Source organism: Ranitomeya imitator, chromosome 8 (assembly GCF_032444005.1).
Source record: "Ranitomeya imitator isolate aRanImi1 chromosome 8, aRanImi1.pri, whole genome shotgun sequence".
Classification (NCBI taxonomy): Eukaryota; Metazoa; Chordata; class Amphibia; order Anura; family Dendrobatidae; genus Ranitomeya; species Ranitomeya imitator.
In genome coordinates this window covers 98,491-126,331 of record NC_091289.1, presented here as the reverse complement: position 1 = coordinate 126,331, position 27,841 = coordinate 98,491, and the positions used below count along the sequence as shown (strand labels likewise).

The 27,841-nt window shown below is 48.3% G+C and overlaps 1 protein-coding gene across 5 annotated transcripts in view; it reads right to left on the bottom strand.

Moving 5' to 3' along the window:
* Positions 1–27,841, bottom strand: part of GGA1 (golgi associated, gamma adaptin ear containing, ARF binding protein 1) — a 138,369-nt gene that overhangs the window by 95,898 nt on the left and 14,630 nt on the right. For 3 of the 5 annotated variants that reach the window (XM_069735941.1, XM_069735944.1, XM_069735945.1), the window contains exon 2: positions 2,535–2,619. The exons of 1 other annotated variant lie outside the window; for it this stretch is intronic. In XM_069735941.1, the coding sequence (XP_069592042.1) occupies positions 2,535–2,619 (85 nt within the window). Of the gene's footprint in view, positions 1–2,534; positions 2,620–10,553; positions 10,690–27,841 lie in introns of those variants that run through there. One more of the 5 variants, XM_069735943.1, reaches the window with a different exon arrangement.

Sequence of the window (27,841 nt, the reverse complement as noted above, 5' to 3'; positions counted from 1 at the left end):
TCTCAGTATTGAGGAGAAGCGCCCTTTTGAGCTAAGTACAGCCACGAGTCTTCTTGGGAATGATGAAATAAGTTTTTCACACCTGGATTTGGGGATCCTCTCCACTTCCGTCAGGTTGGATGATGAACGTTGGTGTCGCCATTTTCCGGTCTCTCCAGAGATGCTCAATCGGGTTTAGGTCAGGGCTCTGGCTGGGCCAGTCAAAAATGTTCCCAGAGTTGTTCTGAAGCCACTCCTTTGTTATTTTAGCTGTGTGCTTAGGGTCATTGTCTTGTTGGAAGGTGAACCTTCAGCCAAGTCTGAGGTCCAGAGCACTCTGGAAGAGGTTTTCATCCAGGATATCTCTGTACTTGGCGAGAGAGAGAGAAAAAGAGAGAGAGAGAAAGAAAAAGAGAAAGAGAGAGAGAGAGAGAGAGAAAGAAAGAAAAAGAGAGAGAAAGAGAAAGAAAGAGAGAGAAAGAGAGAGAAAGAGAGAGAAAGAGAGAGAAAGAGAGAGAAAGAGAGAGAAAGAGAGAGAAAGAGAGAGAAAGAGAGAGAAAGAGAGAGAAAGAGAGAAAGAAAGAGAGAGAAAGAGAGAGAAAGAGAGAGAAAGAGAGAAAGAAAGAGAAAGAGAGAAAGAAAGAAAAAGAGAGAAAGAGAGAGAAAGAAAGAGAAAAAGAGAGAAAGAGAGAGAGAAAGAAAAAGAGAAAGAGAAAGCGAGAGAGAGCGAGAGAAAGCGAGAGAGAGAGAGCGAGAGAGAGAGCGAGAGAGAGAGAGCGAGAGAGAGAGAGCGAGAGAGAGAGAGCGAGAGAGAGAGAGCGAGAGAGAGAGAGCGAGAGAGAGAGAGCGAGAGAGAGAGCGAGAGAGAGAGCGAGAGAGAGAGCGAGAGAGAGAGCGAGAGAGAGAGCGAGAGAGAGAGCGAGAGAGAGAGCGAGAGAGAGAGCGAGAGAGAGAGAGCGAGAGAGAGAGAGGGCGAGCAGAATGGAAAATGTGCATGACTTGAATGGAAAATGCATGGTAAACCGGATTTGGTTCCCGGATTCGTCATTTCACATGTCAGTTTCATACGTTTTCCGCCAGATCAGTTGCTGGGCTTTTTTTTTCACCGGACAGAAAAAAACGTTCCTCTGCACGTTTTCTCCGTCTGCCGGAAACAGCTTTTTTTACGGATCCAGCAAAAAAAAAGATGAAACGTGTGGCCATCAGGCGCAATCCGGCACTAATACAACTCTGGGGGGAAAAAAAAAATCAGTTTTTTTTGCAAAACTTGCCAGATTGCGCCTGACGGTAAAAACCTGATGTGTGAAAGTAGCCTTAAATATGAGTGTATGACCATGTGATATTTCAGTTTTTCTTTTTTATTACATTTGCAAAAATTATACATTTCTGTATTCTTTCCAGTCAAGATGGGGTGCAGAGTGAACATTAATGAGAAACAAATGAACTTTTTTAAACTTACAAATGGCTGCAATGAAGCAAAGAGTGAAAAATTTAAAGGGGTCTGAAAACTTTCCGTACCCACTGTATGTTGCTTAACACCACCATCCGCGGAATTCTGTTTGCTCTACAATACCACCATCCCGCCGAGTGGCGTCTGCTGTATAACACCGCCACATCCCGCCTGCTGTATAACACCACCACCCGCCGAGTCCTGTCTGCGGTATTATACCATCACCACCAACCGCCGACTCATGTATGCTGTATAACACCACCCGCCCACCAGGTCCTGTCTGCTGTATAACACCACCCGCCCACCAGGTCCTGTCTGCTGTATAACACCACCCGCCCACCAGGTCCTGTCTGCTGTATAACACCACCCGCCCACCAGGTCCTGTCTGCTGTATAACACCACCCGCCCACCAGGTCCTGTCTGCTGTATAACACCACCACCCTGATGAGCCCCCTCTGCTGTATAACACCACCTGCCCACCAGGTCCTGTCCGCTGTATAACACAACCTGCCCACCAGGTCCTGTCCGCTGTATAACACAACCTGCCCACCAGGTCCTGTCCGCTATATAACACCACCACACCACCAGGTCCTGTCTGCTGTATAACACCACCACACCACCAGGTCCTGTCTGCTGTATAACACAACCTGCCCACCAGGTCCTGTCCGCTATATAACACCACCACACCACCAGGTCCTGTCTGCTGTATAACACCACCCGCCCACCAGGTCCTGTCTGCTGTATAACACCACCACCCTGATGAGCCCCCTCTGCTGTATAACACCACCTGCCCACCAGGTCCTGTCCGCTGTATAACACAACCTGCCCACCAGGTCCTGTCCGCTATATAACACCACCACACCACCAGGTCCTGTCTGCTGTATAACACAACCTACCCACCAGGTCCTGTCCGCTGTATAACACCACCACACCACCAGGTCCTGTCTGCTGTATAACACCACCACCCTGATGAGCCCCCTCTGCTGTATATCATCACCACCCTGACATTCTCAAGTTGGGATTATTTTAATATCAAGCAGAATGAAATAAATTATATGAATCCAGAAATGACAAACTTGATATATAATGATATGTTGATATTAACCCTTCCAGGTCTTGGTTAAGTTGATCACAAAAGGCTTGAACATCTTCCCACTCCTGGTCTTTGTTCAGCGGGTTTGTCGCACGGTCTGAAGGAAGGAAATGAACAATAAATCATATTCCAGAAAAAACTGTCCCAGTATTGTGATAAGTAACAAAAGAAATAGAAGGAATCAAGCCGGCACTAGGAATCGCTAGGGTATACTGGGAGAGCATCTGAGTCATGTATATAGTGAATTTCCAAGGATATACAACCTTAACGGTGGTACTTGACACTCTAAAACAGAAGGCAGGGGATGATATTTCACTGGCCCCAGGACAGATTCCCAGGGAATGCAGCACTTAGGATAGCGGCAGCATTTTGCCCACTGTTTAAATTCCTTCGTAGGCCGGCTTCACATTAGCATTTTGAGGAGCTGCGGACTTCCTCCGTGAAGCGCCGCCCTCGGCCGCTAGCTCCGCCTGCTTCTGCATGCGGCCTGTGTATTTATCTTTAACATTAGGTACACAGGTCGTGCGGCTGTATGCGGATGCTTCCGCATGCGTCGTTTTGACGATGCGGAGAAAAAAAGAAATTGCAACCAGCTGCGTCCTACGCTGGTCGCCATATCGTCAAAACGATGCATGCGGAATAATCCTCATACAGCTGCACGACCTGCTTACCTAATGTTAAAGATAGGTACGCAGGCCGCATGCAGAAGTAGGCGGAGCTAGCGGCAGAGGTGCGGCCGAGGGCGGGGCTTCACAGAGGAAGTCCGCAGCCCTCCACAGCTCCTCAAAACGCTAGTGTGAAACTAGCCTTACTCTGCAAAAATGAGCAAGTGGCGTAAACTACTGAATGCTGCGGCACTAGCAGTGAAGAATTACATCCCGACGATGACCAGTGCCTGCTTCTCGACATGCTTTGTGGACGGAGTTAGCGCACCACACACTCCCATTCCACAGATGAAGATAGCAGCAACAGGGTCTCCTGCCGTGAACATGCTCCAGCCCCAACTATCTCCTGCCGTGAAAATGCTCCAGCCCCAACTATCTCCTGCCGTGAACATGCTCCAGCCCCATCTCCTGCCGTGAACATGCTCCAGCCCCAACTATCTCCTGCCGTGAACATGCCCCAGCCCCAACTATCTCCTGCCGTGAACATGCTCCAGCCCCAACTATCTCCTGCCGTGAACATGCTCCAGCCCCAACTATCTCCTGCCGTGAACATGCTCCAGCCCCTACTATCTCCTGCCGTGAACATGCTCCAGCCCCAACTATCTCCTGCGTGAACATGCTCCAGCCCCACTATCTCCTGCCATGCACATGCTCCAGCCCCCACTATCTCCTGCCATGCACATGCTCCAGCCCCCACGGTCTCCTGCCACGCACATGCTCCAGCCCCACTATCTCCTGCCATGCACATGCTCCAGCCCCCACGGTCTCCTGCCATGCTCCAGCCCCACTGTCTCCTGCCATGCACATGCTCCAGCCCCCACTGTCTCCTGCCATGCACATGCTCCAGCCCCACTGTCTCCTGCCATGCACATGCTCCAGCCCCGTCTCCTGCCATGCACATGCTCCAGCCCCCACAGTCTCCTGCCATGCACATGCTCCAGCCCCAACTATCTCCTGCCATGCACATGCTCCAGCCCCAACTATCTCCTGCCATGCACATGCTCCAGCCCCACTATCTCCTGCCATGCACATGCTCCAGCCCCAACTATCTCCTGCTATGCACATGCTCCAGCCCCACTATCTCCTGCCATGCACATGCTCCAGCCCCAACTATCTCCTGCCACGCACATGCTCCAGCCACAACTATCTCCTGCCATGCACATGCTCCAGCCCCACTATCTCCTGCCATGCAAATGCTCCAGCCCCACTGTCTCCTGCCATGCACATGCTCCTGCCCCACTGTCTCCTGCCATGTACATGCTCCAGCCCCCACTGTCTTCTGCCATGCACATGCTCCAGCCCCCACTGTCTTCTGCCATGCACATGCTCCTGCCATGCACATGCTCCTGCCATGCACATGCTCCAGCCCCCACTGTCTCCTGCCATGCACATGCTCCAGCCCCACTGTCTCCTGAGATGAACATGCTGAGTATTTGTGACATGTACAGGAAATGATACAAGGTTTTCTAAGTAGTTTAAAACTATAAATATGAAAATTGTTACATGCATTTGTATTTAGCCCCCTGTAGCCTGATGCCCCTAAATAACATCCTGAGTAACCAATTGTCGCCAGAAGTCGCATTAGTACATTGTGTATTGTGTACACCTGTGTGTGATTTCTTCTTAGTATAACAGCTGTTCTGTGAAGGCCTCATAGGTTTGTGTGAGTACTAAGGACAAGCGAGCACTAAAATGCTCAGATGCTCGTTACCCAAACCAAGCAATTTCTAATACTCAAATGCTCATTTCGAATAACGAGTATATTGGGAGTCTGTCAGGAAATAGTAAGAACTTCTTATTGTGCCAATTACATATACAGAGCTCTCAGCTGCAGTTTCCTCTGCCTGCATGTGCCTGCCTGTGATTCTAGCCCCCTCTTCCTACTCGCCTCCTCCCACTAGTTATTCCAAGCTGATGTAATGTCAAACCATGGTATGCCGGCCACTCAAAGACTGTTTATGACCTTACCTGGTTAAACACAGTTTGTTAAGTACAGGTTTTCTTTGTTCTTGCAAATTCTAATATCATAACACCCAGGGCCGGCGTCAGCACCCGGCACAGCGGGCAAATGCCGGGGCCCTGGGGAGAGGGGGGGGCCCACTCATGCTGTCATAGATACAGCTGGGAGAGCAGAGCAGGAGATAACATGCTCTCTCCCCCCACAAAGTCACTGCTGGCTGCGTTCTCTTAACCCCTATGTGCCAGCTCTGACACAAGCATCTTCTCACTCAGTGAGTGCAGCCAGGCAGGCACACATAGGGGTTAACAGAAGGCAGCCAGTGTGACATTGTGGGCTGAGAGAGCATGTTCTCTGCTCTCCCCCCTGGGTGGCTGCAGACAGTGCTGAACTTATCAGGCAGATTCCGAGGAGCTCAGTCCTACCAGTGCCTGAGTGAGTGTTATGCAGTGGTTGCAGTTGTGGCTCAGTCTGCTGCTGTCTGTCTCCGCTGCCTAAAAATGTGGGTGATGTCTGGAGGAGCAGCTGGTGGGGTGCAGCCTGCAGCCGCCCAGCTCTCCCAGAATACATGCATGCTGCACCAAACCTGCACTAGTGGGGTAGGAAGAAGCTTAACCCCTTCCCATCTGTATGAAGGTTATTGCTAAACCTTAAAGATAACAATCCGACCCGCATAAATGGGGTTAACTAGATGCCAGGAGGAAGGGGAGCTGCTGCCATGGATAAAACTGAGCTGTGGGCTGTACATTGGGGCCCCGTGGCCCCAGGCTGGTGACTGGAGGGACTCTGCCCAGTGCTGGCATGTGGGTGAATTCTGCTCCGGAGTCTCAGCTTCTCTCCTCCAGGTCACACTGTGCAGTCACAGCAACATTGGTTGTGTCTGTCCAGGTCCCAGCAGCTGCCACTGCTCCCACCACGGACATGGCATCACTTAACCCTTCCCCTGCAGCCACCGGCAACAAATCCACATTATTCCTTGATTAAATCAGGTTCCAACCCAATAGAGGAGCAGACATTTCCTGCTGCCATTAGGGTCCGGGAGGGGGTGACATTGGCTGCCCTGCTACTCTGTAGTGGGGGGTGACAAGTGTAACATGGGGTAACGATGAAGGAGAAATGTACAGGATAATAGTGAGCGCGACAGAGGGCAGTGTATGGTATGGAGCATTCAGGGGGTGGGCTGCAGGATCCCCCCATACTGTACATGATTGCTCGGGACAGGGAGGCGTTTAATGAGCTTCTAATGACAGGGCACTAATTGGGTCATTAGGGTTTGTGGAAAGGATTCAGCATCAGGTCCCTCATTGATGCCCGAGCCGCCTGTTACTTTGTAGCACAGATCTGTTAGGGCCGCAAAACCAAACAACGTTGTTTATGTAGAAAAGTCTTTGTTTCATAGAAAAACTCAAAACAGAAAAGCACCTCTCCTGTATATATACAGTGCACAGCACCTTTCCTCCTGTATATATACACTGCAGAATCTACAATAGCTGTCACTCATGTAAGAAGTGAAATCTGGCATTGTACTATACATTTCTCTGCCGTATCTGTGCATCATAAATTGGGGTATGGGTTAAAGGGGGGGGGGGCACTGAGACTCTTTCGCCCGGGGCCCTCGAAAACCTGGAGCCAGCCCTGATAACACCGAATATTCATAGAGGCGAGAAACCTACATTTTTGGCATCTGCATAATTAGAGCTACCCACTGGTGGGTTTTGAAGCTTCAGCAAACAGAAGGAGCCGAGAAACGGATTTCGACCCGACCAAGCCACACAGCCACGGCAGATTTAGTGTTAAATAAAAGAGAAACTCGTAAGCAAACCCATGATACCCCTATTGTCTCTGCCCGAGGTTCTCACCAAAGATATGACGAATAGTGATGAGCGAGTATACTCATTGCTTGGGTTTTCCAGAGCATGCTCGGGTGATCGAGTTTTTGTTAGTGTTCGGAGATTTAGTTTTTGTTGACACAACTAAATGATTTACAGCTACTAGCCAGCCTGAGGACATGTGGGGGTTGCCTCGTTACTAGGGAATCCCAACATGTATTCAAGCTGTGTAGCAGCCGTAAATCATCCAGCTGAGGCAACGAAAACTAAATCTCCGAAAAATACAAATCACCCAAGCATGCTCAGGAAAACCCGAGAAATGAGTGTGTTGAGGAGAGCCATAAGATCAAATACTTACCGTATATACTCGAGTATAAGCCGACCCGAGTATAAGCCGACCCCCCTAATTTTGCCACAAAAAACTGGGAAAACTTATTGACTCGAGTATAAGCCTAGGGTGGAAATGCAGCATTTACCGGTGAATTTCAAAAATAAAAATAGATCATTATTTCCCCATAGCTGTGCCATATAGTGCTCTGCACCGTTCATATTTCCCCATAGGTGTGAACCATATAGTGCTCTGCACCGTTCATTGTGCCCCCTAGCTGTGCCATATACGGTGCTCTGCACCGTTCACTGTGCCCCATAGATGTGCCATATACGGTGCTCTGCACCGTTCACTGTGCCCCATAGCTGTGCCATATACGGTGCTCTGCACCGTTCACTGTGCCCCATAGCTGTGCTGTGCCATATACGGTGCTCTGCACCGTTCACTGTGCCCCATAGCTGTGCCATATACGGTGCTCTGCACCGTTCACTGTGCCCCATAGCTGTGCTGTGCCATATACGGTGCTCTGCACCGTTCACTGTGCCCCATACATAGCTGTGCTGTGCCATATACGGTGCTCTGCACCGTTCACTGTGCCCCATAGCTGTGCTGTGCCATATACGGTGCTCTGCACCGTTCACTGTGCCCCATAGCTGTGCTGTGCCATATACGGTGCTCTGCACCGTTCACTGTGCCCCATAGCTGTGCTGTGCCATATACGGTGCTCTGCACCGTTCACTGTGCCCCATAGCTGTGCTGTGCCATATACGGTGCTCTGCACCGTTCACTGTGCCCCATAGCTGTGCTGTGCCATATACGGTGCTCTGCACCGTTCACTGTGCCCCATAGCTGTGCTGTGCCATATACGGTGCTCTGCACCGTTCACTGTGCCCCATAGCTGTGCTGTGCCATATACGGTGCTCTGCACCGTTCACTGTGCCCCATAGCTGTGCTGTGCCATATACGGTGCTCTGCACCGTTCACTGTACCCCATAGCTGTGCTGTGCCATATACGGTGCTCTGCACCGTTCACTGTGCCCCATAGCTGTGCTGTGCCATATACGGTGCTCTGCACCGTTCACTGTGCCCCATAGCTGTGCTGTGCCATATACGGTGCTCTGCACCGTTCACTGTGCCCCATAGCTGTGCTGTGCCATATACGGCGCTCTGCACCGTTCACTGTACCCCATAGCTGTGCTGTGCCATATACGGCGCTCTGCACCGTTCACTGTGCCCCATAGCTGTGCTGTGCCATATACGGCGCTCTGCACCGTTCACTGTGCCCCATAGCTGTGCTGTGCCATATACGGTGCTCTGCACCGTTCACTGTACCCCATAGATGTGCTGTGCCATATACGGTGCTCTGCACCGTTCACTGTGCCCCATAGCTGTGCTGTGCCATATACGGTGCTCTGCACCGTTCACTGTGCCCCATAGCTGTGCTGTGCCATATACGGTGCTCTGCACCGTTCACTGTGCCCCATAGCTGTGCTGTGCCATATACGGTGCTCTGCACCGTTCACTGTGCCCCATAGCTGTGCTGTGCCATATACGGTGCTATGCACCGTTCACTGTGCCCCATAGCTGTGCTGTGCCATATACGGTGCTCTGCACCGTTCACTGTGCCCCATAGCTGTGCTGTGCCATATACGGTGCTCTGCACCGTTCACTGTGCCCCATAGCTGTGCTGTGCCATATACGGTGCTCTGCACCGTTCACTGTGCCCCATAGCTGTGCTGTGCCATATACGGTGCTCTGCACCGTTCACTGTGCCCCATAGCTGTGCTGTGCCATATACGGTGCTCTGCACCGTTCACTGTGCCCCATAGCTGTGCTGTGCCATATACGGTGCTCTGCACCGTTCACTGTGCCCCATAGCTGTGCTGTGCCATATACGGTGCTCTGCACCGTTCACTGTGCCCCATAGATGTTCCACATAAATTTGTGCCGCCGCTGCCGCAATAAAGAAAAAAAAACACATACTCACCTCCCTTGATTGCAGCTCCCGGCGTCTCGTTCCGGCGCCTCCATCTTCCCGGCGTCTCTGTTCTGACTGATCAGGCAGAGGGCGCCGCGCACACTATATGCGTCATCGCGCCCTCTGCCTGAACAGTCAGAGAGCAGAGACGCCGGGAAGATGGAGGCGCCGGCCGGGAAGATGGATCGGCGCCCGGCGGCTGGAACGAGGACAGGTGAATATAACATACTCACCTAGTCCTGGCGATCCTCGCGCTGTCCCCTCCTGTCTTCGGTGCCGCAGCTTCTTTCTCTATCAGCGGTCACCGGCACCGCTGATTAGAGAAATGAATAAGCGGCTCCGCCCCTATGGGAGGTGGAGCCGCTTATTCATTTCTGTAATGAGCGGTCCCACGTGACCGCTGAAGAGAGGAAGAAGCTGCAGCGCCGAAGCCCGTGGGACGGCAGGGACAGCGCGAGGATCGCTGGGACTAGGTAAGTATACCTCAGCGCCCTCACCCCCTCACCCGCCGACCCCACCGCTACCGTGACTCGAGTATAAGCCGAGGGGGGCACTTTCAGCCCAAAAATTTGGGCTGAAAATCTCGGCTTATACTCGAGTATATACGGTAATTAACCTCAAGACATAAGAGGTTGAGAGAAGTGACCCATAACGTGTATTGTTTAACCTTACATAAGCTTTCTAAGTAAGACCCTAAAGTTGGCTGCCATTTCCTGTATCAGCACACCATGTGCTAATATCCAAGATGACGCCCACCCTGATGACTTCATGGACCAACCCACAGTGACGCCCACCTTGATGACCTCATTGACCAACCCACCCTGATGACCTCATGGATCCTCCCATGGAATTGCTCATTGCCCAACCCACTAACCAATGGAATACATCCGATCACTCCCATTTTAAAGCTAACCGAGCCCCCTTACAGGGGATATATAAATTTGTGTCCTGACTGAATAAAGCCCCTTGGAGCTGAGCCATAGATTGATCAAGGAGAATTTACATCTGACTGTCTGTGTCATATGTTTATTTCTTTAGTGTACACCTGATCAATATCCATTAGGCCAGGAGTAGGCAACTGAAGTGAACATTTTATTAATTGTTCAACCCAACATATTTGGCCGCCCAACCTGGGGCCAGCAGAAGAAGAGCCCTGAACCCTGAGGACCGGAGAGTGGAACAGCAGGACGCGCTGAATACCCCAAACCTGGAGACTGATCAGCTCCTTATCAGAACAGGTAAGTCTGCTGATTTTTATAATCTGTAGTCTTTACCTGTGTCCTTCAGGGTATCCTGTGCAGATTGCCTGACCGTGTCCGGTTTTCGCGGTATCTGTAAGACGTCAGACGGGTCTCTCCGCTGCTGGTCATTTAATTGCAAGAACCGTCACATGTTTTAGTTGCCTACTGCCTGTTTTGTGAAGAGGGGAGATGACTGGTAGTTAAGAGAGCAAGTGGATTTTTCAGCGTTTAAAAAAAAGCAAATTTAAAAAAAAAAAATTAAAATTTTTTGTCTGTGGTTAGGGTTAGGGTTGTCGCCTGTGATACGATTTTCAGTTCTGTATAGGAGAGACTAGGACCTTGAGTGAATTGACTGGGCCTAGGAGGGGCCCAGTAAACTTGGAGAGAGATGACTCAGTTCGAGCCAATTAAATTTAGTTTTGCCGTGTGACATCGAGTGAATTGACTCTGCAAGGGGACTGGTAATTTAGGAATAATTTGATTAAGTAGGGAATAATTGGCTTGTAAAGTACGGAACACGGAAGTCAGACAGGGACCACGTGACAAGAAGGAATAGGAACTGAGTGCTGCAGACTCAGTTCTCTTTAGAATCTCAGGTTTGAGTCATCTCCCCCGTCTTATTGTTTGTTTGGTGTTTGTTATCTTGATAGATATCTATAGAAAGATGGAGAAATTAATGCAGTTCTGCCGTATTGGCACTAAGCCAAATTCAGATGGCAAGTTAGACCTGTGTTCATTAGTGGCGACTCGTGAAGGGAAGAGTCATGTTAAACAATGTAAAAAGCTTATGAAGTTGTGTGGAATGCCAGAAGGGGGGAGGTTACAGCCCCTGGAGTGGAAGATTGTCTTGAAAGAAAGGAAAGGTATCCTAGAAGATAATGGATTGTGGTCTATTGCTAGGGCAGGGGAAAGAGTTTCTGAAAGTCTGTTTAGAGAAAATTGGGTAGAAGGCGAAAGGAATAAAAAGAAAAGAGTTTTAAGTTATGTGTATTACAAAAATATATCCTGTGAGCGGCCACCACCGTATAATGGTGGCCCAGAGCCATGTGCTAACTCTGGCGGCAGCCATTTTGTTGATGGGTCATGTGCTTATTCTGATGCAGCAGCCATTTTGTGGATGGCAAATGTGTTAATGCTGGCAGTAGCCATTTAAAAGGAATAAAAAGGGCATAGTTTTGAGTTATGTGTATTACAAAAATATATCCTGTGAGCGGCCAGCGCCGTATAATGGTGGCCCAGAGCCATGTGCTAATTCTAATAGCAGCCATTTTGTGGATGGGCCATGTGCTTATTCTGATGCTGGTGGCAGCCATTTTGTGGATGGCAAATATATTAATGCTGACAGCAGCCATTTTGTGGATGGCAAATATATTAATGCTGACAGCAGCCATTTTGTGGATGGCAAATATATTAATGCTGACAGCAGCCATTTTGTGGATGGCAAATGTGTTAATGCTGGTGGCGGCCATTTTGTGGATGGCAAATGTAATTCTGACTGCGGCCATTTTGTGGATGAGAAATGTGCTGCTCTTGGTGGTGAACATTTTAGACTAAGGCTACACACCACATCACTAAATCCTTGTTACCCAGTAATGACCACTAACGGCCAATACTATATTCCTTCGGAAAGTGAACAAGCTTTACCCATGTTTCTTGTCTCAGTGGTTTCCAATGGGGCACCGACCCTTTCCCCTATCACTCCTGTCGTGAATCCAGCAATCCTCCTCCCTGGATCGTCCCTGACACTTTCTACTGTCACTTCTACTGCCAATTTAGCCGCACACCCACATGAGATGCTCTAAGCAACAACCTCTCCTCCCAATGCTTCTACTACAACAGCACTATCACGCAGTCTACCTAACCCTATACCCGGTACCTCACAGGCTCTCTCACAGCCAAGCGCACACCTGTATGGGACGGTGGCAACTGTATCAAGGGGGGGGGGGGCTCAATCTGGGATGGGGGTACCAATAGCACAGGAAGCACAAAGTGGAGGGAATGTTGGCAACCTATTTTTTGAACAAGAACTTCCTGAGGGACCCTTGTTAGTGGGGGGAAAGGGTGACATAACAATGGAGACAGACGCTATTGTTAATGCTGCCAATTCTCGGTTAGAGCATAATGGAGGTGTAGCTAGAGCTATAGTGTAAGCAGGAGGGGCGACTATTCAAGCTGACAGTCAAATCATTGTTGAGTTACGTGGTCAGATAGCTGTTGGGGACATAGTGGTTACTAAAGCTGGCAATCTTCCGTGTAGAATAATCATTCACGCTGTGACCCCTACTTTTGACCCTATTCATCCAGACGTTAGTGCTCAACAACTTCGTGCAGCAATAACTCGCATTTTAGAGTATGCGAATATTAGCGAGCAGATTGAGACCTTGACAATTCCCGCCATTGGTGTTGGCATTTTCGGTTTCCCTGTTCATGGATGTACAAGGGAAATCGTTGGAATTATAATAAACAGGTGTAGCCCCCAAGCATTTGCTGCCTCTCTGAAATCAGGTTAATTAGTAATGAGGACATGACTGTTAAAGCTTTTAAGACTGCCTCCGTCACCTGGACCCCACACCATGATACTGGAGCTGCCCAAATAGAGCCCCTCATTCCAGGACTGTTACCTCCTCCTGCTCCTCATACACAAGGGATTACATCTGTACTCCCGGTGCCATCTCTACTCCCGCCTCAGGTGCCACCACCAACAGTGCCAATGCTCATGTCTGAGGAGCCCACCCTCTATGTCAAGTTTACACCCCAGCAAGCTGCTACTCTGTTGAACCAACTTCCAGATCCAGAAAAACATCCGATGCCTTTCTACAGAAGCATGCTTCAAATCCAAAGGAATTACTCAGCCACGTGGCAAGATCTCATTTACCTGGCAAATCTTAAAGCAGGCGATGCATATTGGCCTTTTATGGAAATCGCGTTCAATGATGCCTCACTTGCCAGTGACACTACATGGGACTCTAGTGTTGAGTTCTGCCAACAACTTAAGAAATGGGCCTCTGATGAGTTGGCTGACCTATCACATATTGTCGCCAATGGATCCCAGATGCCTCCAAGCTTATGCAGCCATTGTACGATTACCTTAACTACGTCCCAAATCTGTGGAAGCCTTCTACGCTCTTAAACAGGCCATACAATCTGCACCAGCTCTTGGAATCCCAAATTATCAACTACCATTTTACTTGTTTGTCTGTTGTGAGTTCCGTTCTGGAGCTCCCTCTTGTGGTTGCTAATGGTATTTTTGCGAGTTCTGCCCTTGGGCTCCCTCTGGTGGTTTCAAGTGGAACTGCTGCTCCATTAGGTAGCTGTAGCAGCTGTCTTCACTAATCGCCTTGCCTGGGTTTGTTATTTAAAGCTGCTCTGGGCTTTAGTCCATGCCTGCTGTCAATGTTCTTGGTTGGATTTGATTCTTCCCTTGGATTTCTCATATGGCCAGTCCTTGTCTGCAAAAGATAAGTTTTGCTAGTTTTGTTTGTCCATTTGTTTGGACTCTATTGCTTTGCATTTTGTCCAGCTTGTCACTATGTCTTATTCAGGCTAGCTGGAAGCTCTGGGAAAGCAGATTTGTCCCTCCACACCGTGAGTCGGTGTGGAGTTCATTTTTGTAAACTCTGCGTGGATTTTGTAGTTTTTAATACTGACCGCACAGTATCCTTTGCTCTCTATCTAGTTTAGTTTTGGCCTCCCTTTGCTGAAATCTAATTTCATTTCTGTGTTCGTCATTTCCCTCTCCTTCCACAGTCATTATTTGTGGGGGGCTGTCTTTCCTTTTGGGGGTTTCTCTGAGGCAAGATAGCTTTCTATTTCCTTCTTTAGGGGTAGTTATATCTGAGGCTGTGACGAGGTGTCTAGGGAGTGTCAGGAACATCCCACGGCTATTTCTAGTTGTGTTGTTAGGATTAGGGACTGCGGTCAGTAGAGATACCACCTTCTCAGAGCTCGTTCCATTTTGCGTTTTAGCCACCAGGTCATTTCAGTGTGGCCTCTTAACCACCAGGTCATAACATTTGTCAGTGAAGTAGCAGGACATGCTTCCGGAGTCCTAGCACAAAAACATGGGGGAAGAACAAGACCAATCGGCTATTACTCTGCCCGCCTGGACTCGGTGTCTCAAGCTTCCCCGACCTGCCTCAGAGCCGTTCATGCTGCACATAGGCTTCTGGATAAAACTTCTGATATCATCTTAGGACATCCGGTTCTCTTAATGGCTCCACAAGACATAAAAGCTATTCTAGGCCAGATTCAACCTAAACACCTGTCGCTACAGCGTCATATGAGACTCCAATGTTCCCTCTTGATTCCGGATAATGTCACTCTTGTCCGATACACCATCCTCAACCCGTCCACGCTGCTTCCTCTTTCCAGGGGGGGATGTGGATGATGATACTGATGCTCTCGGAGAAGATGCCTCTTCACTTACAGAGGATCATGACTGTCTCGAACAAATGCAGGAAGAAGCAGCCTCCAAGAAAAACGTGTCTGAAGACGAACTCCCACATGCTGACCTAACGTTCTTCACTGATGGTTCTAGATTTGCAGATGAAACAGGAAGGTTCCATACGGGATATGCCGTGGTTACACATGACCAGGTCATCTCAGCTGGATCACTACCACCGCACATGTCTGCACAAGAAGCGGAACTTAAAGCTTTGACGTTGGCTTGTCAGGAAGCGACGGAGAAGGTGGTCAACATCTACACGGATTCAAGATACGCTTTCGGAGTGGCTCATGACTTCGGCAGTATCTGGGCAGCCAGAGGATACCTAACGTCCAGTGGAACTCCTGTAAAATATGCTGCTACCATACAAGAACTTGTGGTCGCTCTAGATCTACCTTTGGAGGTTGCAGTGATCAAGATCAAAGCTCATGGGAGATTGGATTCTCCAGAAGCAAGGGCGAACTTCTTTGCTGACAAAACAGCAAAAACCTATGCTGCGGATCCATTTGGGAAAGAGAAAGCAGCGGTGTACGTGTCACAAGACACTGAAGAAGGGCCTAAAGGCTCTCTTAAGAGGATTATCCATCTACATCAAGACAAGACATCAGATGATGAAAAGAAGCCATGGCAAGAAGGAGGAGCTTAAAAGGATAAAGAAGGAGTCTGGAGGATGAACAAAAAGGTCTGTCTACCCCGTAATCTGTACCCCTCAGTGACAGAATGGGCACAAGGTATCACTCACAGAGGCAAGAATCAGATGAATGACCTGATTTCAAAGACTTATATGGCACCTGGGATCTCTACTGTCACCCCAAAATATTGCAAGTCCTGCCTTGTGTGTGCAACATGCAATCCAGCACCGCCCCAGAAAGTTACTCAGAAATATTTGGCTAAACCACTCTATCCCTTTCAGAGCATTCAGATAGATCACATTCAAATGACAAAAGTAGGGAAGTGCGAGAATGTACTGGTAGTGACTGACATGTTGTCAGGATAGCCCGAAGCCTATCCAGTAACAAACATGACTGCCAGAGTGACTGTTAAGAGACTGATGACTAAAGTAGTATGCAAATATGGGGTCCCAGAGGTAACTGAGAGTGACCAAGTACCCGCATTCATTGCAGCACTGACTAAGGAACTATGGATATTGGTGGGAGCTGATTTGGGTTTACATACTCCATATCACCCACAGAGCAGTGGGAAAGTAGAAACACTGAATGGCACCTTGAAAAATAAAATACTGAAAGCCAGTTAGGAGGTCAGACTTGGACAGACATTTTGCCTGTTGCCTTATACTCAGTCAGAAACACTCCAAGGGCTCCCACTAAACTCACACCATACGGGATTCTTTTTTTTTTGGGGGGGAGGTGGGAGGCCTCCAAGGTTCGGTCAATATTTTCCACAACAGCTAGCCTTAGGCTATGTGCACACGTTCAGGATTTCTCGCAGAAAGTTCCTGAGAAAAACCAGACACTTTCTGCAAGAAATCTGCATGCGGTTTTGCCGTGGTTTTTTCTGGACACTTCCCAATGCATTTTGTAGTGGGAAATCCGCAAAAAAACGCAAAATTAATGAACATGCTGCGGTTTTTACCGCTATGTGTTTTTTTCGGGGAAAAAACTGCATCATGTGCACAAAACATGCGGAATTCATTCTAAATGATGGGATGCATATTGTATATGTTTTTTTTTGCGGTTTTATAACGTTTTTATCGGGAAAAACGCGAAAAAAAACGCAACATGTGCACACAGCCTTAGGAAGTGATACTCTTGCAAATTATGTAATTGCCCTTACTAAAGAACTGTCAGTAACACATGTACAAGTTTTATCATCCATTCCAGGTCCAGATTCCAGTGAAGGTACCCATGCTTTCCAACCTGGTGACTACGTGCTGGTAAAGAAGTTAATCAGAAAGACATCCCTGGAGTTGAGATTTAAGGGTCTTTACCAATTGCTCCAGACTACTCCTACTTCGGTCAGGATTGCTGAGCGCCTCCTGGATCCATCTCTCACATTGTAAACTTGTTAGACAGTTAGGGACAGAGAAGGACAGAGTAGGATCTGACCTGCTTAGGGTTAGGCTTGTCAAAGTCCAGCTACAAAGGGAGGTTTTCCACAAGGGAAAACTTGTCTCAAACTGGTGAAAACTCCAATTCCCCCCTCCTGGGCGAGACAGTCAGATCTAGGATGTGTTAAATCAGGGTGAGTGACATGTGTATTTTATGTAACCATGGAGATGGGAGATTGGAGAGTAATAGATCCAGCAGGTAGAAAAGTCCCGAGGACACGGATAGCGCGCTCCGATGTACCTCCTAATATATCCATAATTGGTCACACATTCTCTGGTGTCTATAGCATCCGTATTGTCATGAAGCCTCTGATGTCATAGTGACACTTAACACTGGTGGGTTAGGGAACCACGGTGGGATCAAGATAAAAAAAGGGTTAACAATGTATTTAGGGGGGACTGTTGAGGAGAGCCATAAGATCAAATACTTAATTAACCTCAAGACATAAGAGGTTGAGAGAAGAGACCCATAACGTGTATTGTTTAACCTTACTTAAGCTTTCTAAGTGAGACCCTAAAGATGGTTGCCATTTCCTGTATCAGCACACCATGTGCTGATATCCAAGATGACGCCCACCCTGATGACCTCATGGACCAACCCACAGTCACTCCCACCTTGATGACCTCATGGACCAACCCACCTTGATGACCTCATTGACCAACCCAACCTGATGACCTCATGGATCCGCCCATGGACTTGCTCATTGCCGAACCCACTAACCAATGGAATACATCCGATCACTCCCATTTTAAAGCTAACCGAGCCCCCTTACAGGGGATATTTAAATCTGTGTCCTGACTGAATAAAGGCCCTTGGTGCTGATCCATAGATTGATCAAGGAGAATTTACATCTGACTGTGTGTGTCATATGTTATTTCTTTAGTTTACACCTGATCAATATCCATTAGGCCAGGAGTAGGCAACTGAAGTGAACATTTTATTAATTGTTCAACCCAACAAGTGTACTCGCTCATCACTAATGACTAAAATAAGTTTTTTTGCGGTAACTTTCTAAAGGGGGCTAACCACCACACCCTGTGACATCATTGAGAAGGGTGACCCTTGGTTGTGGACAAAGGTATAAAAGCTCAGACAAAAGGGAGTCATTTGCCTGGGGTGCCAGCTAGAAGACAGCTGTGCTGATGAACCATTTTCCCTTGGGGAAGGCGTCCCTCCCCCCTCCTCCACATGGCATGCCATTGACTGATAACTAAGTTTCATATTTTAATCCCTGGTATTTTGTAATTGTTGTATATACAGTAGTTGTCTCGTTTGTAACATCTTTTTTATATTTTTGTAAACACTGCCTATTTTTCTGGAGTAAAACTATAAAAATCTACTAGTTCTGTTTCCCTTGCTCTATAAACTTATTTCCACGTCCTCCGTGCTAAAACTACGCTACTGTTGGGTTGGCTCCTGACCCGATATTGATTTTAATATCAGTACTAGGAGCTGGTGGCAGCAAAGCGTGTCCTGGGGTATTTGGGGAGATTCTGGCAGTAACGAACGGAGGTTATTATGTATTACCTGCCTGAGACTGGGGACATAGATACCACCCTCCCTGCAGAGTGCCCCAATAGCCAGTACATGATCAGGCAGCCCTTCTGGCGACTACTTATCCTAGGTGTAGTTCCCTGACTTACCTGAGGTTAAAGGGGGGCGCCAGGGAGCTGCATTGTTCCAAAACAGGAACTGAAGGTGGGATTGTGAAAATTTGTCATGATTCACACCGTGACCGTCACCCCTACGTCACGGGTCGGGGTGACTTTGGGCCAACAGACAGCTATCACATGTGCAGGGGGGCTTATCTTAGTTATCCCTCCACTCTACAATGTGATGGAAAAAAAACACACAAGGCTATTGACCTCTTAGTTTACAGCAGGGGCTTATTCTAGGTATCCCACTGCTACTCAATATACCACGAACTGCAGGGATTTATGTATATCCCGCTTACAGTTCCACTTAACACTTGCAGCTCTCTGGCGTCCCCCTTATTCTCAGGTCAGATTAGGTACTGCACCTGGGGTAATTAGTCGCCAGAAAGGCTGCCTGCTATGTACTGGTAATTGGGCACGCTGCAGTGACGCGATAAACTACTCCCGCTTAGGCAGGAACAATAATTATCAACGCTGCAGTCGCTACAACAACTCCCAAAAGCCTGCACACGGTAAGCTGCCACCAGCTTCGATTAAACGGGTCCGAAGCTAACCCAAAAACAGTAGCGTAATTCCCTTCAGGAGACAGGGTATGTTTTAGAACAGGAAGAATGAACTAGTATTAAATAATATACCACATCAAAAGTTTCAGGCAGTGTTTATAAACGGTTATATAAAGATGTTGCAATATGAGACAATTGAAAATATGTACAAGATAATTATAAAATAAACAGGGATTACATAAGAAAAGGTGCAACTCACATGTTCTCAGTTCATATCAGTTCAGGCAAAAACCATGCTGGTGGGCGGAGCTCCCAAAAGTCCCAATGCATGAGGTACAGCTCTTCAGATCAGACTCACATGTTCTTCCAACAGCAGACATCTCCTCTCTGGTCTCAGTCTACCACCCTACCCGTGCCCTCCGCACAGCTAATGACCTCAGGTTAGCATCCTCAATAATCAGAACCTCCCACTCCCGTCTCCAAGACTTTACACGTGCTGCGCCGATTCTTTGGAATGCACTACCTAGGTTAATACGATTAATCCCCAATCCCCACAGGTGCAGAGCAGGAGGCATCTGTTCCAATGTCATGGAGGGAGGATTGGGAAGCACTTAGCACAGGGGAAGAGGCAGTGGTATCACCCGCTGGCACCAATCATTTCTGTAGGTATAAGAGCCCGCCTAATTTACAGGTGCGTGTTTCCAGCACGGACTGGGAATAACGTACTGGTGACTGCAACGTACTGGTCACTACAACGGCAGTTTGAATTTTTCACTCAATAACATCAACTGCTGCCTGTTTCTGGAAAACACCAATGGAGTCAAAATCGTCACTACATCTGTAGAGAAATTCCCAAAGGGTTATAATTTCCAAAATGGGGGCACTTATGGGAGGGGGGGGGGTACTGCTGTTCTAGCACTTCAGGGGCTCTGTCAATGTAATATGGCACCCTCAAACAAGAGCAGCAAAATCTGCACTGTAATATGGAGCTACTTCCCTTCTGAGCTTTGCACTGGGTCTCAAAAGTAGGTTTTGACCACATATGGGGTATCAGCGTACTCAGGAGAATTTGCGCAACAAATTGTATGGTATATTTTTGTAAAAGCAAAATTTGGAGCTAAAAAGATTTGGAAAAAATGTTTTTTTTTCCACCGCTCTACAGTATAAACTTCTATGAAGCACCTGTGGGTTCAAGGTGCTCAATACACATCTAGATAAGTTCCCCAAGTGGTCTAGTTTCTAAAATGGTGTCACCTGTGGGGAGGGGGGGGGGGGGTTTCACTGTTTAGGCACATCAGGGGCTCTTCAAACGCGACATGGCATCAGCTAATTATTCCATCAAATTTTGCATTCCAAGAGTCCAATGGCACTCCTTCCCTTCCAAGCCCAGCCATGCGCCCAAACAGTAGATTTCCCCCACATATGGGGTATCGGCATGCTCAGGAGAAATTGCACAACAAACTGTATGGTCGTTTTCTCCTGATAACCTTGTGAAAGTAAAAAAAAATAGGTCTAAAGGAAAATTTTTGTGAAAGAAAAGTAAATGTTTATTTTTTCCTTCCACGTTCCACAAATTCCTGTAAAGCACCTGAAGGGTTAATAAACTTCTTGAATGTGATTTGAGCACCTTGAGGGGTGCAGTTTTTAGAATGGTCTCACTTTTGAGTATTTTCTATCATATAGATCCCTCAAAAGTCACTTCAAATATGAGGTGGACCCTAAAAAATGGTTTTGTAAAATTTGTTAAAATTTGTTAAAAAAAAAAAATGGTCTGATGAAACAAAAGTTGAACTGTTTGGTAGAAACAAAACTCATCGTGTTTGGAGGAGACAGAATGCTGAGTTGCATCCAAAGAACATCATACCTACTGTGAAGCATGGGGGTAGCAACATCATGCTTCGGGGCTGTTTCTCTGCAAAGGGACCATGACGACTGATCCGTGCACATGAAAGAATGAATGGGGCCATGTAAAGTGAAATTTTGAATGCAAACTTCGTTCCATCCTTCGTTCCATCCTAAGGGCATTGTTCCATCAGCAAGGGCATTGAAGAAACATGGACGGGTCTTTCAGCATGATAATGATCCCAAGCACACTGCCAGGGCAACGAAGGAGTGGCTTCGGAAGAAGCATTTGAAGGTCCTGGAGTGGCCTAGACAGTCTCCAGATCTCAACCCCATAGAAAACCTTTGTAAGGAGTTGAAAGTCCGTGTTGCCCAGCGACAGGCCCAAAAAATCACTGCTCTAGAGGAGATCTACATGGAGGAATGGGCCAACGTACCAACAGTGTGTGCCAACCTTGTGAAGACTTACAGAAAATGTTTGACCTCTGTCATTGCCAACAAAGGATATATAACAAAATATTGAGATGAACTTTTGTTAATGACCAAATACTTATTGACCACCATAATTTTCAAAGTAACTCTTACCAATTCAGACTAGGTGATTTTCTGGATTTGCTTTCTCAATTTTGACTCTTGACTCTCATAGTTGTGGTCTACCTATGTCGACAATCACGGGCCTCTCCCATCTTTTTAAGTGGGAGAAGTTGCACAATTGGTGGCTGACTAAGGCCATGTGCACACGTTGCGGATTTTGCTGTGGATCCTTAGCGGATTGGCTGCTGCGGATTTGCAGCAGTTTTCCATGTGTTTACAGTACCATGTAAACCTATGGAAAACCAAATCCGCAGTGCACATGCATGTCAATTCTTTGTGCGGATTTCGCAGCAGTTTACACCTGCTCCATAATAGGAATCCACAGGTGTAATCCGCACAAAATCCGGAAAAAAAAAATAAATAAATAATCGAGGTAAATCCACTGTAATGTCGCAGGAAATCCACAGTGCTGGTTACCTGCGGATTTATCAAAATAAGTCCGGAAAAATCCGCAGAGTAATCCGCAACATGTGCACGTGGCCTAAATCTGCTATCTAATTATACTCACCTGCTCCTGGCGTGGTCCCTGCACATCCCTTGCCCCCCGGCAGCTTCTTCCTGTACTGAGCGGTCACATGGTTCCTCTCATTACAGTAATGAATATGCAGCTCCACCTCCCATAGGGGTGGAGCCGCATATTCATTACTGTAATGAGCGGTAACGGTGACCGCTCAATACAGGAAGAAGCTGCGACGTCGGGGAACCAGGGACTGCACCGCGCCAGGAGCAGGTGAGTAGCGGGGAGGGGAGCGCTGCGCGATATTCACCTGCTCCAAATTCCGGGCGCCGCTCCATCTTCAGCATCTTCTGCAGTGACGCTCAGGTCAGAGGGCGCGATGACGTGGTTAGTGCGCGCCATTTGCCTGAACGTCAGTGCAGAAGATGCTGAAGACAGAGCGGCGCCCTGAACAAAGTCAGGTGAATATTGAAAGTGCCGGGGGCCTGAGCGACGGAGAGGTGAGTATGTGATTTTTTTTTTTTTATCGCAGCAACAGCAAATGGGGCAAGTGTCTGTATGGAGCATTTATGGGGCCATAATCAACATTTGTGCAGCACTATATGGGGCAAGTGTCTGTATGGGGCCATAATCAACGTTTGTGCAGCACTATATGGGGCAAATATCTTTATGGAGCATATTATGGGGCCATTATTAACCTTTATGCAGGATTATATGGGGCATATTTTAACCTTCGTCCGGCTGAGTAGGTACAATTGTAACTATTCCGTTTTAAAATTGCAATAACTTTTTTTTCGAAAAGTCGTAGAGGGCTGAAATTTCGTGACATCTCTGCAGTTTTGGTCCAGAATACCGTATATACTCGAGAATAAGCCGACCCGAGTATAAGCCGACCCCCTAATTTTGCCACAAAAAACTGGGAAAACTTATTGACTCGAGTATAAGCCTAGGGTGGAAATGCAGCATTTACCGGTGAATTTCAAAAATAAAAATAGATCATTATTTCCCCATAGCTGTGCCATATAGTGCTCTGCACTGTTCATATTTCCCCATAGCTGTGCCATATAGTGCTCTGCACCGTTCATATTGTCCCATAGCTGTGCCCCATATAGTGCTCTGCACCGTTCATATTGCCCCATAGCTGTGCCATATAGTGCTCTGCACTGTTCATTATTTCCCCATAGCTGTGCCATATAGTGCCCTGCACCGTTCATATTGTCCCATAGCTGTGCCCCATATAGTGCTCTGCACCGTTCATATTGCCCCATAGCTGTGCCATATAGTGCTCTGCACCGTTCATATTTCCCCATAGCTGTGCCATATAGTGCTCTGCACCGTTCATACTGCCCCATAGCTGTGCCATATAGTGCTCTGCACCGTTCATACTGCCCCATAGCTGTGCCATATAGTGCTCTGCACCGTTCATACTGCCCCATAGCTGTACCATATAGTGCTCTGCACCATTCATACTGCCCCATAGCTGTGCCATATAGTGCTCTGCACCGTTCATACTGCGCCATAGCTGTGCCATATAGTGCTCTGCACCGTTCATACTGCCCCATAGCTGTGCCATATAGTGCTCTGCACCGTTCATACTGCCCCATAGCTGTGCCATATAGTGCTCTGCACCGTTCATACTGCCCCATAGCTGTACCATATAGTGCTCTGCACCGTTCATACTGCCCCATAGCTGTGCCATATAGTGCTCTGCACCGTTCATACTGCCCCATAGCTGTACCATATAGTGCTCTGCACCGTTCATACTGCCCCATAGCTGTGCCATATAGTGCCCTGCACCGTTCATATTGTCCCATAGCTGTGCCCCATATAGTGCTCTGCACCATTCATTATTTCCCCATAGCTGCGCCATATAGTGCTCTGCACCGTTCATACTGCCCCATAGCTGTGCCATATAGTGCTCTGCAACGTTCATACTGCCCCATAGCTGTGCCATATAGTGCTCTGCACCGTTCATTATTGCCCCATAGCTGTGCCATATAGTGCTCTGCACCGTTCATTATTGCCCCATAGCTGTGCCCCATACAGTGCTCTGCACCGTTCATACTGCGCCATAGCTGTGCCATATAGTGCTCTGCACCGTTCATACTGCCCCATAGCTGTACCATATAGTGCTCTGCACCATTCATACTGCCCCATAGCTGTGCCATATAGTGCTCTGCACCGTTCATACTGCGCCATAGCTGTGCCATATAGTGCTCTGCACCGTTCATACTGCCCCATAGCTGTGCCATATAGTGCTCTGCACCGTTCATACTGCCCCATAGCTGTGCCATATAGTGCTCTGCACCGTTCATACTGCCCCATAGCTGTACCATATAGTGCTCTGCACCGTTCATACTGCCCCATAGCTGTACCATATAGTGCTCTGCACCGTTCATACTGCCCCATAGCTGTGCCATATAGTGCTCTGCACCGTTCATACTGCCCCATAGCTGTGCCATATAGTGCTCTGCACCGTTCATACTGCCCCATAGCTGTGCCATATAGTGCTCTGCACCGTTCATTATTTCCCCATAGCTGCGCCATATAGTGCTCTGCACCGTTCATACTGCCCCATAGCTGTGCCATATAGTGCTCTGCACCGTTCATACTGCCCCATAGCTGTGCCATATAGTGCTCTGCACCGTTCATTATTGCCCCATAGCTGTGCCCCATACAGTGCTCTGCACCGTTCATACTGCCCCATAGCTGTGCCATATAGTGCTCTGCACCGTTCATACTGCCCCATAGCTGTGCCATATAGTGCTCTGCACCGTTCATACTGCCCCATAGCTGTGCCATATAGTGCTCTGCACCGTTCACACTGCCCCATAGCTGTACCATATAGTGCTCTGCACCGTTCACACTGCCCCATAGCTGTGCCATATAGTGCTCTGCACCGCTCATACTTCCCCATAGCTGTACCATATAGTGCTCTGCACCGTTCATACTGCCCCATAGCTGTGCCATATAGTGCTCTGCACCGTTCATACTGCCCCATAGCTCTGCCATATAGTGCTCTGCACCATTCATTATTTCCCCATAGCTGCGCCATATAGTGCTCTGCACCGTTCATACTGCCCCATAGCTGTGCCATATAGTGCTCTGCAACGTTCATACTGCCCCATAGCTGTGCCATATAGTGCTCTGCACCGTTCATTATTGCCCCATAGCTATGCCCCATACAGTGCTCTGCACCGTTCATACTGCGCCATAGCTGTGCCATATAGTGCTCTGCACCGTTCATACTGCCCCATAGCTGTGCCATATAGTGCTCTGCACCGTTCATATTGCCCCATAGCTGTGCCATATAGTGCTCTGCACCGTTCATACTGCCCCATAGCTGTGCCATATAGTACTCTGCACCGTTCATTATTGCCCCATAGCTGTGCCATATAGTGCTCTGCACCGTTCATACTGCCCCATAGCTGTGCCATATAGTGCTCTGCACCGTTCATTATTGCCCCATAGCTGTGCCATATAGTGCTCTGCACCGTTCATATTGCCCCATAGCTGTGCCATATAGTGCTCTGCACCGTTCATTATTTCCCCATAGCTGTGCCATATAGTGCTCTGCACCGTTCATATTTCCCCATAGCTGTGCCATATAGTGCTCTGCACCGTTCATATTTCCCCATAGCTGTGCCATATAGTGCTCTGCACCGTTCATATTTCCCCATAGCTGTGCCCCATATAGTGCTCTGCACCGTTCATATTTCCCCATAGCTCTGCCATATAGTGCTCTGCACTGTTCATACTGCCCCATAGCTGTGCCATATAGTGCTCTGCACCGTTCATACTGCCCCATAGCTGTGCCATATTGTGCTCTGCACCGTTCATACTGCCCCATAGCTGTGCCATATAGTGCTCTGCACCGTTAATATTTCCCCATAGCTGTGCCATATAGTGCTCTGCACCGTTCATATTTCCCCATAGCTGTGCCATATAGTGCTCTGCACCATTCATACTGCCCCATAGCTGTGCCATATAGTGCTCTGCACCGTTCATACTGCCCCATAGCTGTGCCATATAGTGCTCTGCACCGTTCATACTGCCCCATAGCTCTGCCATATAGTGCTCTGCACCGTTCATTATTTCCCCATAGCTGCGCCATATAGTGCTCTGCACCGTTCATACTGCCCCATAGCTGTGCCATATAGTGCTCTGCACCGTTCATACTGCCCCATAGCTCTGCCATATAGTGCTCTGCACCGTTCATACTGCCCCATAGCTCTGCCATATAGTGCTCTGCACCGTTCATTATTGCCCCATAGCTGTGCCATATAGTGCTCTGCTCCGTTCATTATTGCCCCATAGCTGTGCCATATAGTGCTCTGCACCGTTCATACTGCCCCATAGCTGTGCCATATAGTGCTCTGCACCGTTCATATTGCCCCATAGCTGTGCCATATAGTGCTCTGCACCGTTCATTATTTCCCCATAAATGTGCCATATAGTGCTCTGCACCGTTCATATTTCCCCATAGCTGTGCCATATAGTGCTCTGCACCGTTCATATTTCCCCATAGCTGTGCCATATAGTGCTCTGCACCGTTCATATTTCCCCATAGCTGTGCCATATAGTGCTCTGCACCGTTCATATTTCCCCATAGCTGTGCCATATAGTGCTCTGCACCGTTCATATTGTCCCATAGCTGTGCCATATAGTGCTCTGCACCGTTCATACTGCCCCATAGCTGTGCCATATAGTGCTCTGCACCGTTCATTATTTCCCCATAGCTGCGCCATATAGTGCTCTGCACCGTTCATACTGCCCCATAGCTGTGCCATATAGTGCTCTGCACCGTTCATACTGCCCCATAGCTGTGCCATATAGTGCTCTGCACCGTTCATTATTGCCCCATAGCTGTGCCCCATACAGTGCTCTGCACCGTTCATACTGCCCCATAGCTGTGCCATATAGTGCTCTGCACCGTTCATACTGCCCCATAGCTGTGCCATATAGTGCTCTGCACCGTTCATACTGCCCCATAGCTGTGCCATATAGTGCTCTGCACCGTTCACACTGCCCCATAGCTGTACCATATAGTGCTCTGCACCGTTCACACTGCCCCATAGCTGTGCCATATAGTGCTCTGCACCGCTCATACTTCCCCATAGCTGTACCATATAGTGCTCTGCACCGTTCATACTGCCCCATAGCTGTGCCATATAGTGCTCTGCACCGTTCATACTGCCCCATAGCTCTGCCATATAGTGCTCTGCACCATTCATTATTTCCCCATAGCTGCGCCATATAGTGCTCTGCACCGTTCATACTGCCCCATAGCTGTGCCATATAGTGCTCTGCAACGTTCATACTGCCCCATAGCTGTGCCATATAGTGCTCTGCACCGTTCATTATTGCCCCATAGCTATGCCCCATACAGTGCTCTGCACCGTTCATACTGCGCCATAGCTGTGCCATATAGTGCTCTGCACCGTTCATACTGCCCCATAGCTGTGCCATATAGTGCTCTGCACCGTTCATATTGCCCCATAGCTGTGCCATATAGTGCTCTGCACCGTTCATACTGCCCCATAGCTGTGCCATATAGTACTCTGCACCGTTCATTATTGCCCCATAGCTGTGCCATATAGTGCTCTGCACCGTTCATACTGCCCCATAGCTGTGCCATATAGTGCTCTGCACCGTTCATTATTGCCCCATAGCTGTGCCATATAGTGCTCTGCACCGTTCATATTGCCCCATAGCTGTGCCATATAGTGCTCTGCACCGTTCATTATTTCCCCATAG